Here is a 13897-nt window from a genome sequence, read left to right as displayed (position 1 = left end):
CGTACAGATGAGATTATGCTGCTGCCCTCTTTGTCTGACTAGTTCTTTGCACTCAGATATGCTGCAGACTCATCTCCGTTGTAACAAACAACAGAACCTCATTCCTGCTTGTGGCTGAATAATAGTCTATTGTGTATAAACATCAAATTGGAAAGCATATTTAACTATTCATTTGTAGATGGGTAGGTTAATTTCACATCTTGTAAATAATGCTACAGTGAACACAATGCAGGATCTTCCTCCTCCCCTCTCTCCTCCTCCCCTCCCCTTCCTCCTCCCCTCCTCCTCCCCTTTCCTCCTCCTCTCCCTCTTCCCCTCTCTCCTCCTTCCCTCCCCTCCCTCCTCCCCTTCTTCTCCCCTTTTCTCCTCCTCTCCTTCCTCCCCTCTCTCCTCCTCCCCTCTCTCCTCCTCCCCTCTCTTCTCTTCCCCTCTCTCCTCCTCCCCTCCCTCCTCTCCTCCCTTCTCCTCTCCCTTCTCACCTTCTTCCTCTCCCTCCTCCCCTCCCTCCTCCCCTCCCTTCTCTTCCTTCTCCCCTTCCTCCTCTCTCTCCTTCTCTCCTCCCTCCTCCTCTACCCTCCTACTCCCCTCCCTCCTCCCCTCCCTCCTCCTCTCCCTCCTCCTCTCCTTCCTTCTCTCCCTCTTCCTCCCCTCCCTCCTCCTCTCCTCTCTCCTCCTCTTCTCTCTCCTTTCTTCCCTCCTCCCATTATTCTTTTGTTTATTTGCTTGTTTTGAAGGGTTTTTTTCTGGTTTTTGTTTTTCAAAACAGGATTTCACTATGTCACTTTGGCTGCCCTGGAACTCACAGAAATCTGCTTGCCTCAGCTTCCTGAGTGCTGGTATTGTAGGTGTGTTGTCAACATTTCCAGTCATCCAGTGATATCTCTTCAATGTACTAATTTTGTTTCCCTTGGGTATACACTGAGACAGTGTGTTGCTGAATCATGTCTATGGTTCTGGTTTTAGTTCTGAAGCACGGTTTTCCACAGTAGCTGTACCGGTTCACATTCCTACCAACAGTGTGTGGGGAGTCTCTATCCTCTCCCTTATGACCCTGTCTATGTGTGTGGGGTGGTAACTCTGGTTTTGTTTGCATTTCCTTGATGATTAGTGAGGTTTGGTACCTGATACATTTTCATCTGGGAAATATCTATTCATGTCCTTTGCTCATTCTAAAAATCAGGTTATTCGAGGGTGAGGTGTTGGTTCAGCTGGTAAAGGGTTTCTGCCCAAGCAGAAGGACCTGGATTCAGATGCCCAGTGCCATATAAAAAGCTAGGCACATCAATGTATAGCTGCAGTCCCAGGGCAGGGGAGACAGAGACAGGAGGATTTCTGGTGCTTGCTACCTACCTGGTCTCTCTGAATCAGTGAGTTCTAAGTTCAGTGAGACACTATGTCTCAGAAAACATGTCAGAGAATGACAAAGGAAGACTATCCAATGTTAATGTCCAGCCTGCATGTAGCCATCAGCATGTACATCTACATATAGCCACACGCATGTGCATAGGCATACACACGCACATGTGCATTTGCATATACTACATGTGCACCAAATAAATTTAAAAAAAAAATGTCAAGTAAACAAAGGTATTTGCTTTTTTGCCATCCAAATTTATTTTGAGCCCTCTTTTCTGTTCTGCTATGTGTTTTTATGCTGGTACCATACTGTTGTAATCTCTCTCCCTTGAAAGAGTTTTAAATTCAGGTACTGTGATGCCTCTTGTTTTGTTCTTTTTGATCAAGATAACTTTGGGAGTTCAGGGTCTTTTGTAGTTTCCTGTGAACTTTAGAACATTTCTTTCCTGGGTTTGTGGGACCTAGCAGTAGAACTTGGGTAGGGATTAGCACTGCATCCGTGGCTGACTTCAGCTCGGATGGATATTTCCATGTGAATTCTCCTAATTTATTGAACATGGGTTGGGTTTTCTTTTTCCTTTCTGTCAGGAATCTCTTTGATCAATGTTTTATGATTTTCAATGTACTGGTCTTTCATTTCTTTGATTAACATTACTCCCAGGGAGGCTGGAAAGTTGGCACAGCGATTAAGAGCACTGGCTGCTCTTCCAGACAACGGGTTCAATTCCCAGCCCCCACATGGCAGCTCACAACTGTCTGTGATGTCCTCCTTTTCAGGGAATCTGAAGACCTCTTCAAGCCTCTGAGGGTGCCAGGGGACCAAGTGATACACATAACATACATGTAAGCAAAACACCCATACACATAAAATTAAAAATCAAATTAGTCCTAGAAATTAGAGAGATGGCTCAGTGGTTAAGAGCACTTACTGTTCACATGCTGACTCATAACTGTCTGCAACCCAAGTTCCAGGGGATCCAACTCCCTCTTCTAGTATCTGTTAGTAACTAGGTATAGCTATACACGTGTGCCTAGATATCCAGGTAAGCAATCACACATACATATAAAATGAACATAAATAAATATTTGAAAATATATTCCCAAATACATTTGTTGATGAAGCATAACTGTTGTTGTTGTTGACTTTGGGCAGTAATTCACTGTTAATGAGTAGAAATGCTACTGATTCTCCTATGTTGAATTTAGGAGCTTGCTCTGAGGTCCCAGCAGAGGTGTGTAGATGCTTGTATACTCTCAACTGAAGAATAATCTGTGCAGAAAGGCTGTCTTCTTCACTGAGCACTCAGGGAGTGGTGAGGGAGGAGGGGGACACTCTCTCCCTTCCTCCCCACCCTCACACACACACAATACCTATATCATTGTAGCCTGTAAAACTACTGTATAGGTTTAATAGGTCTTATAGGGTTTTGTTGTCATTAGTTGGCTGTTGAGGGCTTTGTGTATAAGATCACATCGCCTGCAAGCAGAGACGGTTCTATTTCTTCCTTTCTGACTCCAAAGGCTTTCATCTCTTTCTCTAGCTTAACTGCATCAGGGAAGACTTCCAGCTGATTGCATTCAGCTGAGGTTCGGTGCTGTGGCGCCCACTCTCCCTTTGGCTCTGGCCCTCCTCGATGATGAACATTTAAGCCCTCAATTATAATAGTGTGGATTCATCTTTTCCTTTGCAGGTCTCTCGGCTTTCGCCTCATGCGCTTTGATGCTCTGTTGGTATGCCTACACACATCAAAGATAGCTATATTTGTTTTTGTTTCATTTTGTTTCGGGACAGGGTTTTTAGGTAGCCTGAGATGGCCTCAAACTTGTCCAGACTTTTAGCTTGTTTATTCCATTTTTGTGTCAGTAAAAAAAAAAAGAAAGAAAGAAAGGATAAAAACTGAATAGCATAGGAGATTCACTCATAAACAGACCTCAGAGTATGCATTTCCTAGGCAAGCCATTGAGATGGCTCAGTGGTGAAAGAACTCACTGTGCAGCAAATCGCACTGACCTAAGTTCAAACCCCAGATGCCACAGTGGAAGGAGAAAAACCAGTTCTAACCTCTGTGTGGGGGGGGGGGGAGGGGAGGTGCGCACAAGTAAGCACTGCCCCTTACCATAGAACACACACACCAAAAAATTAATCTCTTAGGCATATCTCCATATAATTCAATTGACAAGATTAGCCATCACCAAACTACTCCTTGACATCTAACAAATCCCCTGCATCATTTTTAATTTCTTCCTTCCTTCCTTCTTTATTTATTTAGGTTTTCAAAACAGGTTTTCTCTGTGTAGTCCTGGCTGTCCTGGAACTCAGTCTGTAGACCAGGCTGGACTTGAACTCACGGAAATCTGCCGATTTCTGCCTCCTGAGTGCTGGGAGCCACCACTGCCCGGCTTCCCACACTACTCTGTAATACAAGCTCATGATAATCGCCCTGCAGCAGCTTCTGAAGTTCAGGTGTCATAAGTAGCCACACCTGGTTCTTTGTGTTGTTTTTCCTTTTTTAAAACACAACAAAACAAAAAACCCACTGTCTCACTATCTAGCCTCAGGTTAGCTTTAACTCATACAAATCCTCCTGCCTCGGTCTCCTGAGTACTGAGGTTACTGGGTATCTGACCCCTCCCCTCAGCTCCTGGAGCTGTGGTTGGAAGCGACTGGTATTTTACTTGGGTTTTTATGTCTATAGTTGTCACTGAGAATGGTCTCGGTTTTCCTTTCTGGTGACACCTTTGTCAGGCTGTACCTTTGTCACGGAGTACAAACTAGGGCCTTCATAAATCCCCTTGAAGAAGTGGGTGGCAGGGTGCTTAAGAGCCCAGCTCTGGAATCAGAAGCTGCCTCTCAGCCTGGGCACCCCCCTCCTCTTGCCCCTCCCACTTCACCCAGTCTCCTTCAATACCCGAATCTCCTTTTCCAGGAGATACTCCCCTCTCATCCCTGGTGGCTTCTCTCCTGTTCTTCATGACTGTGTAAGCTTTGAGGGATGAGATTAATTGGTTTGTCTCCATTTTCTTCGGTCTCAAGAGAGGTGATTAAATGTGTTTTAGGGCATGCCTCTTCCTGTGTTAGCTTTCACATCTTTAGTTTCAGCCCACAGCTTTGTTTCACTTCAGGTGTGTCTTTTATAAACAACATATGGTTAGATCGAAAGAAATAATGAGATGGGGTTCTGCTAATAGATGAGTTTTACCCATTTCCACTTAATGCAGACTAATCCCCTTGGGACATCTCCTTTCACCTCTTCCCCATTTTAGCAAAAGCTGATAACAGCTTACCCTCTGCCTCCTGTAGAGAACGTGAGGTTCTCCTTTCCTTCAGCCACAAGGTGGGCTGATGATACCTTTCTCCTTAAGATTAAACAGAGCCACTTGGATGACTGAGCCAACACAGTGAGGAGGGAGAGGCCGGAGACCTAGGTCATCCTTAGCATACAGGTTCAAGTTCCAGTACTCAAAAAGAATGACACTAGAGATTTGGAAAATGGCTCAGTTGGTAAAATGTCTGTGTGTGATCATAGGGTCCTGAGCTCAGACCCCCAGCACCACTGTTAAAAACCTGGGTGCTGCAGAGGGTCTCTGTAGCTCCAGTAACTGGAGGTGGGAGCAGGTGGATCTCCAGAGCTCACTGGCCAAGTTCAGGGAGAGACTATCTCCAAAGACAAGAGAGCGGTTGAGGAAGACACCTAACGTTGACTTCTGGCCTCCAAATGCCCTTGCATGCTGCGCAAATACACACACACACACACACATACACACACACACACACACACACACACACACACACACACACACACACACAAAGTAGAAGTGAAATGTGGCATTTCCAAATGGCAGGGAAGAATTGGTGGATTCTTCTTGCCATCCCTTCCTTCCCAGTAGCATATGCAGAGTCACCAGAGCTTGCTTTCCCACACTGCATGCCCCAGGGAGGAGTGACCAGGAATACCAAACAAATTCAAACACGTGGAGGAGAGAGCTCGGGCAGGCTTTGTGTGAGAAGTGCTCTCTGCTAAGCGGCTGAGGTCTGCAGGGTTGTGTCACGCAGCATCTAGCCTGTTTAGCCTTGCCACGGTTCCGTGTCGGTGTCAGTGACGGTCCTCGTGGCTGGGAGAGTCAAGTAACGGTTCTAGCCAACGAATCTTAAGGGCATGTATGCGCGCCTTTTAGGGAAGGTCTTTAAAGGAATCAACTTCGATGACAAGTGGTTTCTCTTTTGCCCTTCTTTTTCGGAAGTATAACACAGAGCTGGAACTACAGGAGTCACTTGGATTTAACCTGGAGGAGCCGTAGGGATGGAACCCTGCAGATACCGTATATGGCAGCAGCACCTTGGACTTCCTGTGGCTGAGTTTCATTCTGGGAGGGGAAACAAGCTCCTGTTTCATTTCAAGTCAATGCTTTGGCGGTTTCTGATCCCAACTGCTCACCCTAGGTTTTCACTGTGGAAGTGGTCATCCCCCAGTTTCAACCACAGTCAACTCGTGGCTGATCGTCTAACCCATATCCCTGGTATTGGTCACTGTCCTTGTTCTGTGACAGCACGCCTGGCTAAAGCAACTTAAAGGGGGAAGTGTTTATTTTGGTCCTCAGTCTAAGAGGGTACAGTCATCATGGAGGGAAATGCACTACAGAGGGAGTGATGTGTCTGGTCACAGTGCATCCACAGTCCGGAGCAGAGGGAGGCCAGCCTTCTTTATATTTGGTCTACAACCTCAGCACCTGGGATGGTGCTACCCATATTCAGGGTGGAGCTTTGCTCTTCAGTAAAACCTCTCTGGAAATAGCAGCACAGACACATGCAGAATGTGTCTCCTAGGTGGTTCTGAATCCAGTGGTTGACAACATCAGTGAGTTTCTCTAACAATGCAGCTGGTCTTGCATGTTATCTCCAGCCCACTCTCAACAATGAAACTGCTAGTGTCTCCCAACTAACCCCATTCTCTCTCTCTTTCCCTCTCTCTCTCCCTCTGTCCCTCCCCCTCCCTCTTTCTCTTTCCAAAAAAAGATTAATTTAATTTACTTATGTATTTTTTATGAGTATCCTATCTGTATATTCACCTACCGGCCAGAAGAGGGTGTCAGATCCCATTACAGATGGTTGTCAACCACCATGTGGTTGCTGGGAATTGAACTCAGGACCTCTGGAAGAGCAGTCAGTGTTCTTAACAGCTGAGCCATCTTTCCAGCTCCAAAAGGTCTTGCTTGCTTGCTTGCTTGCCTGTTTGAAACAGGGACTCTCTGTGTAGCTTTGGCTGTTGTGGAACTTGCTCTGTAGACCAGGCTGGGCTGGAAGTCATAGAGATCCTCCTGCCTCTGTCTCCCCAGTGCTGGGATCAAAGGTGGGTATGCTGCTGCCATCTACCCTTTAACCCCATTTTCTGTATTGCTCCTGGTCTTAGGTGGTGAGGTTTGTATATTCTGTTTAGCTTCTTGGCCACATGTCAGGCCTCTTTTAACCGTAAATCTTTTTGGCATTTCTTTTCCCCCATGTCTTGGGAATCCAGGAATCTTGGCTCACATATGGAGTCCCATAGGGAAGGAGGGTTCTGGGTTCATAGGAGCAGCTCCCACCCCCACCACCTGGGCACCATGCAACCTCTGAGCCACATGATCCACACTGATTCCCTACTGGGGTGACCTAAGGACAATGAATGGAACCAGGAGCAAGTGGGAGTGGCAGTAACTCAGCTTCCATGTGCTCTGTCTTGTGGATGGGATTTTGTTTCTCCCTATGTGACCAGAACAGTCTTTCCCTGTTTTTCCCTTACCCCTACCTCCTGCCATCCTCTGTACCCCAACGATGATAATAACTTCCATTAGATCAGAAGTACCGGTTTTCCCAACATATTTATTAGTAGTGTCCCTTTAACTCTCTCTAATGTCAGATTCTATGCTAAATCCTTAATTATCACATGAATTCACAATCACAGTTTTGGCAGTGACCAGAAACCTTTTTCCCTTTGGATACACTCCAGCTCCTCTACATGACAGACATTTGCTTCTAGACAAACTCAATATTTAGAGGCAAAGCTAATTGTAGACTTTGTTTAAGGTCTTCTATAACCTAGAACCTACTTTGTGCCTGGCCTTGAACTTTCAGATGCCCTTCTTCTGGTTGCTGAATTCTGGGATTGCAGACACATGCTACCATGCCTGGCTTTTGTGATACTAGGGACCAAACCTGGGACTTTGTACATGCTAGCACATACTCTACCAGCTGAGCTACATCCCCCAGCCTCATCAAAGACTCCTTTCTATACACCAAGCCCTTTCACCCTGATGGGATGTGGAAGGATTGTGTTCCATCTAGTCAGTGTGTCTGGAATGACAATGGCAGCAGCAGTGGCCACCTTGGATTGGTTTGTGTTACACAGAAAAGCAGGAGTTAAGACAAAGATGGTGACCTTGGAGCTGTGCCATCAGAACTAGGTTTGGTGACATATCAGGCCAGGAACTTGAGCATATAGGGTAAGATTCTGGGGACAAAGAGACTAGATGCCATCTAGGAAGCCATTGTATGATGATCCTTCAGTGTACAGGATATTTGCTTAAGAATCCTATAGTCTGAGGGTTATTATCGCCTCTTGTTAACAGGAGGGCAATCTGGGGCACATATTTCTTGGTAGTGTCACCAGGGGAAGGAGCAAGAATGAAGTCCCGGGTCCTTCCCAGCACACTTGGGCTGATCCCTGTCATGAAGCTGCAAACATGCCCCTTCCCCCACCTCATATTCTCAAGAGGAGTTTTTTAAATGCAGCTCAATTCTCAGCAGTGGTGAGAACCAGCAGGAGTTCTTATGGTCTGCTTTTAAATGTTTATCTTATAACTTCATCTCTGTTGAGGAAAGGGGACTTACGATTGATGGCTCATAATGGCCACAGATTCCACTGCCAAAGAGGAGCCTCTCCCCTTACTCATGGTTCTATTTAGTTCCTCTGCCTTGGGGCTCTCCAACACACCCCTATAGATCCAGACCATCCTTGGTTTCTCAGGACCCCTGACTACTGGCAGGACACTGAACACACCTAGTCAAGACCTTGGATCTTCATTCTTCTGGGTCTAGCCTTTGTGTCCCCATTGTTTGGACTGCCATGGTTTCATACATACCTTGCAGGATAAGAGACCTCGTCTACTTTCCCCCTTCAAAGCTCATCTTACCCACCACCCAGAGACCAGGAAAGGCTGTGTCTTTCTCATGCCAAATGTGTTTGGCCCAAAGCAGAGCTCCCTCCTGAGCCTCACTTCGCTTTGCACACTTGGGTCATTAGAGAGCTTTGGTGACCCTGAGCCTGCTTGGTTCATACTGGAATTCCAGGTCAGACTACACAGTCTCAGGGAAATGCATTTAACTTGGCTGTTCCTAGATGAGGCCACACACTGCACTATCGCCCAGGCCTCACATCAGCATATCCAAAGGAGAATCTTTGACTGCACGGTATTTTTTAATGGCTTAGGAGAGGACAATATTCTCTCCAGAGGAGGGTCAGTCTTCAACCCTTGCCAGCCCAGGTTTTAAACAGTCTTCTCACTGTTGGGACGGCAACAACAGGGCCAGACTGGAAGAACTTCCCTCGTGGTCAGTTTCATGCCTTACCCATCTCACCTCACTCCTGGCTGTGAAAAGTGGGAGGAGCTTGTAGAGGGGTCCATTGGAAGAACAACATCCCTTCAGAAAGTCCCATTGGCAGCTAATGGAGGTGATGAAAAAAACTGAACTCTGAGCCTTCTCGTCTACCCCTGCTATGTTGGAAGCGATCTCACACACACATACAGGGGAGTTGGGGTTGGAAACAATTCTCTCCAGCAATAATACCACAAAGACCCCTGCCTCCTGCATGCCTGCTAGCTGTTCCTTCTAGTCCCCATGCAGGGCCAATCGCCCATAGATCCTAGGGACATGTAGACCTCAAATATTTATGTTGGAAGTTTAGGTTCCTGAGGGATCTGGGTGAAAGGCACCACAAGCTTAGTAACAAAGCAGAAATGAGAGATGAGCCAAGACTGTGAGAGAGAGAGGTTCAGCAAAGCCGAGGGCAGCAGCAGCCACTGAGGCTGGCCCAGCAGAGGGCTGCAGTCTGAGGAGGGACCAGCAGAGCTCCTTCTGAGGACAGTAGGCTCTGAAGGCTATGAGCCATGGCCTCCAGTCATACCTCTGCACTCCCAAGCCAGGCCTGCTTCTCCCAGGGAGTGTCCAGCAGGGGGAGGGCAGCCTTGATGCTCAGCCTCAGGGGACAGAGGCAGCAGGCACAGCTGCTCCTCTCCACTCAGCTCTGGAAGACAGCCTCCCCCACAAGCCCACGGGACACATGTGTGCCCTGCTGCTGCTCTGCTGAGGTGTGCTGTCCTCCTGGCCCCCTGCCGAGCCCCATGCTGGCCTCTGGGGCCCTATGGTTCATGCTGTGGAATCCCCGTTTTCCCAGGTGGCCCAGCTGCAGCCGGACTCTCTGGGGCTGGGCTCTGAATGGAGATGTTTAGGCACAGGCTGCAGAAGAGCAAAGCCTAAGGCTTATTCTCACGGTAGACGGACCTCAATCCAGCTGCTAGAGGTGTAACGGCCTGGCCTGAGCCCTGCAGCTCTTTTTGCACAAGATTGGCTAAGTATGTCTGTCCTTAGGAACAGGGGCCTAGGATGGGTCTCTGGTGACAGAGGCACTACACCACACCAGGGAATCTTTCTGAAGTGAAGGGCTGAATTCTCTTTGGGCCTAATATCCACAGGGTGAGTCTGTGATCAGTTATTGTCTTTATTGGGAAGGAGATCCAGCCCCTCCCTGGCCTTGCCAGCACCCTAGGTCATAAGGATTTCGATGTCAAGCTCCAGCCGGCTGGCTTTGACCTCATAGCGGCCGTGGATCATAGTTTCTTGGCTTTGGCTGGCATACCAGCGCCAGTGAGACTGGATAACACAGGCTGCTTGGCGTGCCTGGAGGAATCGTCTGCGGGCCTGCCACATGCGGACGTATGCCTGCACCTTCACCACTGCCCATTCCTGGCATGTGTAGAGTTTTAGTGCCAAGCGCCGTTTATGCTCCACTATCTTGGTTTGCACGGACCTCCACCAGCACTGGATGGCCCATGCCCGAAGTGCTGCATCCAGTAGCGTCCGGCGGACCATGTAGCCACGCCACCATGACTGTATCTTTATGACTGTCTTCTCTAACTGATTGTGGTAGGGAGAGGGTGGAGGGAAAAAAGGAGATATTCAGTGAGGCTCTCTGCCATTCCTATGCCCACTTCTAACCCCGGGGAAAAAGGGGCCTGTCCTGGGCTGTCCTGATTTCTTGTTTCTAGATCCCCAGTCTTCTTATTTCCAACCCCTACTGTACTGGCTGGTTTTGAGTGTTAAATTGATACAAGCCAGAGTCATCAAAGAGGGAATGCCTCTATGAGATCCAGCTGTAAGGCATTTTCTCAATTAAGGAGCAATTGGGGAGGGCCCTGCCTGTGGGGGGTGGTGCCATCCCTGGCCTGGTAGTCCTGAGTTCTGTAAGAAAGCAGGCTGAGCAAGCCATGTGAAGCAATTCAGTAAGCAGCATCCCTCCATGGCCTCTGCACCAGCTCCTGCCTTCAGGTTCCTGCCCTGCTTGAGAGCTTGTCCTGACTTCCTCCAATGATGGCCTATAATCTGGAAGTATACGTTGAATAAACCTTTTCCTCCCCAACTTGCTTCTTGGTCATGGGACATTTTGTTGCAGAAATAGAAACCCTGGCTAAGACACCTACTCACCTTTACACACTGCTCATTATCCACTGGGCAGGTCTCTTTTGAAAGGTCTGTACTCACAGTTTTTATGTCCATGGCCTTGGTCTTTAGAGTCCACTCATCTGTCATTTCAGCTACCTAGCTTTAGCCCCGCCCTCAACTATTAGTCACATGGCCATCACTGGACTCCGCCCATCTTCCCAGGAGCCTTCTCATCAGGCTCTGTCTGCCTGCATTTCAACCATAGCCTTGCCTCCTCCTGGATTGGCCAAGCTCTGTATTCATGTACTCCCATCCTTGGGCCATGCAGACTTCTGTGGCCTCTGGTTACTTCTCAGACTCATCTCCACTTCCTGGTTGCAGTGGAGAGTTATGAAGCTTTCAGGTAAGATGGTCTTGGGTTAAGGCTGCTCACAGCCATTGTGGGTTTGGAAAGGCTTCAATGTCAAGGTTCCTGGAAGGATCCCAGACAACGTGAAGCAATAGAAATGCATGGGTTTTTTTGTTCAAATTCTTTAGCTTTGATTAGAGAGGGCCTCTTGTCTCATCTTCCTGAGGCTCCTCTGTCATGCCTCCTGGTGCTCTTTGTATGGAAAGATGGCCTTTTTTGGAATACAATGAAGGGGTAGCTGAGCTGGGATGTGGCCGGTTTAGATGAACAGTCAGAACCCTGCATGAGTCACAGGTGCCGTGAGAGCAGGAACTTCTGCTCCTGTCCTTGTGAAGCTGCTGCATTCACTCACCCTGTGTCACAGCCTGAAGACATAAGGACAGAGGCACTGCTGTTGTGACATCAACATGTCCCATAGAACCTGGCACTAAAGGGCCTTGAAACGGAACAGTACGGATTAGAAAGTAGGGAACCAGAAACCTACTGGCGAACACCCTTCCAGACGCCAGGCCTGTGATCCCCCCAAGCTGAAGTTTCTGTTTTCATGGGTATTTTTTTAAACTTATTAATTTTTTTACATGTGTGCACCTGGGTGAAGATAGGTGCACATGTGCATGCAGGGGTCTGTGTAAGTCGGAAGAGAGCATCCCCGGAAACTAGGGTTTCAGATGGTTGTGAGCTGCCATGTAGGTGCTGGGAATCAAACCTGAGTTCTCTTCAGGAACAGGAAGCATGCTTAACTGCTGAGCCCTCATCAGTGTTTGACTAAAGTTGAAGTTCCTTGTTGTTGAGACCGTACTTGGCAATGCAACGATAAAAGCATAAACATTTATGGTTGTTTTCTCTTTTTTTTCACCACCCCCCCTTTTTTTTCCCCAAAAACTGGAAATTAAATCCAGAACCTTCCACATGCTAGACAAATGCCCTGCTGCTGGGCTATGTCTCCAATCTGATGGGAGTTTTGTAAAAATAGAATTTATCAAAACTGGGGCTGAAGATCTAGCTCAGGGCACCTCATGCCCAATGTATCCATAAACCCATAGCTTGGAGAGTGGATAAAGACTGGGGACTCCTGATCGCTCACTGGTCAGCCAACCTAGGCAGAATGGTAAGCTCTGGTCCGGTGAGAGGCTCTGTCTTAAAGGGGGGAGGGGGCAGGGGCAATTAAGGAAGGCATCTGAAGAAGTTGACCTCTGACCTCCACATAAGCAAGCAGAGGTGAGCAACTTCCCCCACATGCACACACATACAAAGAACACACACACAAGATTTTTAAAAGAATTCTCAGAAACTGATCATTGGACCAAACCCAGACAATGGAGGTCTACAATAAACTCTCAGCCTTTAAGCATCCCAATTGTCAATAATAATTTTTTTTCCAGAAAATGATGTGAAATCATCCTCTGAAGGAGTACTCAAAGGACATACAATTTAAGGAGTGGGAAAGTATCATAGAGGCGGGGCAGTCAATAGAAAGAAACATCGTGAGCATGAGTTGTCAACCACCTTTCAAATGCTGGTGGCTAGGAGTGATTTCCTGTCCTAAATGCTCACTTAGCTTCACATCTGCAAGTTTGGATGCTTTGTGCTTTTCAGAAAATTGGCCTTCTAAATGCTATAAGCTTCAGGTCCCACAAAACCTGAATCTGTCCCTTCACGCTGGGAACATGTCATTGTGTAGCTAGATCTCCTGGGAGCTAACCAAGTGCGGTGTTTCCAAGACTCCGCACTGCAGTTGGTGGCCAGTGATCCAGGAACAAAGGAACAAACAATAGAGACTGTGCAAGCCCTGTGGGGTCTGGAAGGTTATTCTGGTTTCAGCGTGATTGCTCTTTTCTCTACATTTTTTTTTTCTGAGTGTGGATGTCTGTAAGATCATACACCGTCTACACCCCCTGTTTATGCATTGGAGGATCCTGTGGCCTCATCCACCAGCATGAAAGTGTCCATCTGGATGTGTTGCAAGTCTAACCAAGCAAATTCTTTGCATTGCCTTCAAAGTCCTGAAAAGAATTCACCTTCTCCTGTTAATGGCTATCTAGCTGGGCAAGCAAGGCACAGCCGCCAGTCATCCCAAAGGCATTCATTTGTCTTTGTAGCAAAACCCCAGGGCTGTGATCAGAAGTTCTTTCCTACAGAAAGGAGCACACAGAGGAGGACTGTGGACATGACCATCTTCCTGGACTCAGCCCATCAGACCAGGTTGCTGTGGCCCAAATCCCGCTTCACTCCCCACTTTTCCTCGTGGATCGCCCCTGCTCCATTCTGGCTCTGTGGGAAGTTGCCATGGTATCCTGGCTTTTTCTCCTCTCTGGATGAACTTGAAAAACCCCACTTGTCCTTTTATGCTCACGGAATTTTTTAATTCCACAGTGGCAGCTGGTGTGCTGGGGAGTGCTCTGGTCCATCTCCGGTTCCAGTGTGCTCCAGCCTCCAGA

The 13897-nt window shown here is 47.7% G+C and overlaps 1 protein-coding gene across 1 annotated transcript; it reads right to left on the bottom strand.

The window, feature by feature from the left end:
* Positions 1 to 10153: 10153 nt before the first annotated feature.
* Positions 10154 to 11164, bottom strand: IQCF6 (IQ motif containing F6; the record flags this gene model as incomplete). The annotated part of the gene is made up of 2 exons (XM_080933997.1): positions 10154 to 10525; positions 11093 to 11164. The coding sequence occupies 2 exons, from the start codon at positions 11162 to 11164 to the stop codon at positions 10154 to 10156; spliced, it is 444 nt and encodes a 147-aa protein (XP_080790123.1).
* Positions 11165 to 13897: the final 2733 nt, after the last annotated feature.

Source organism: Micromys minutus, assembly GCF_963924665.1.
Source record: "Micromys minutus genome assembly, chromosome: 21".
In the NCBI taxonomy this organism is placed as follows: Eukaryota; Metazoa; Chordata; class Mammalia; order Rodentia; family Muridae; genus Micromys; species Micromys minutus.
This window is presented reverse-complemented; position numbering and strand designations above follow the sequence as displayed.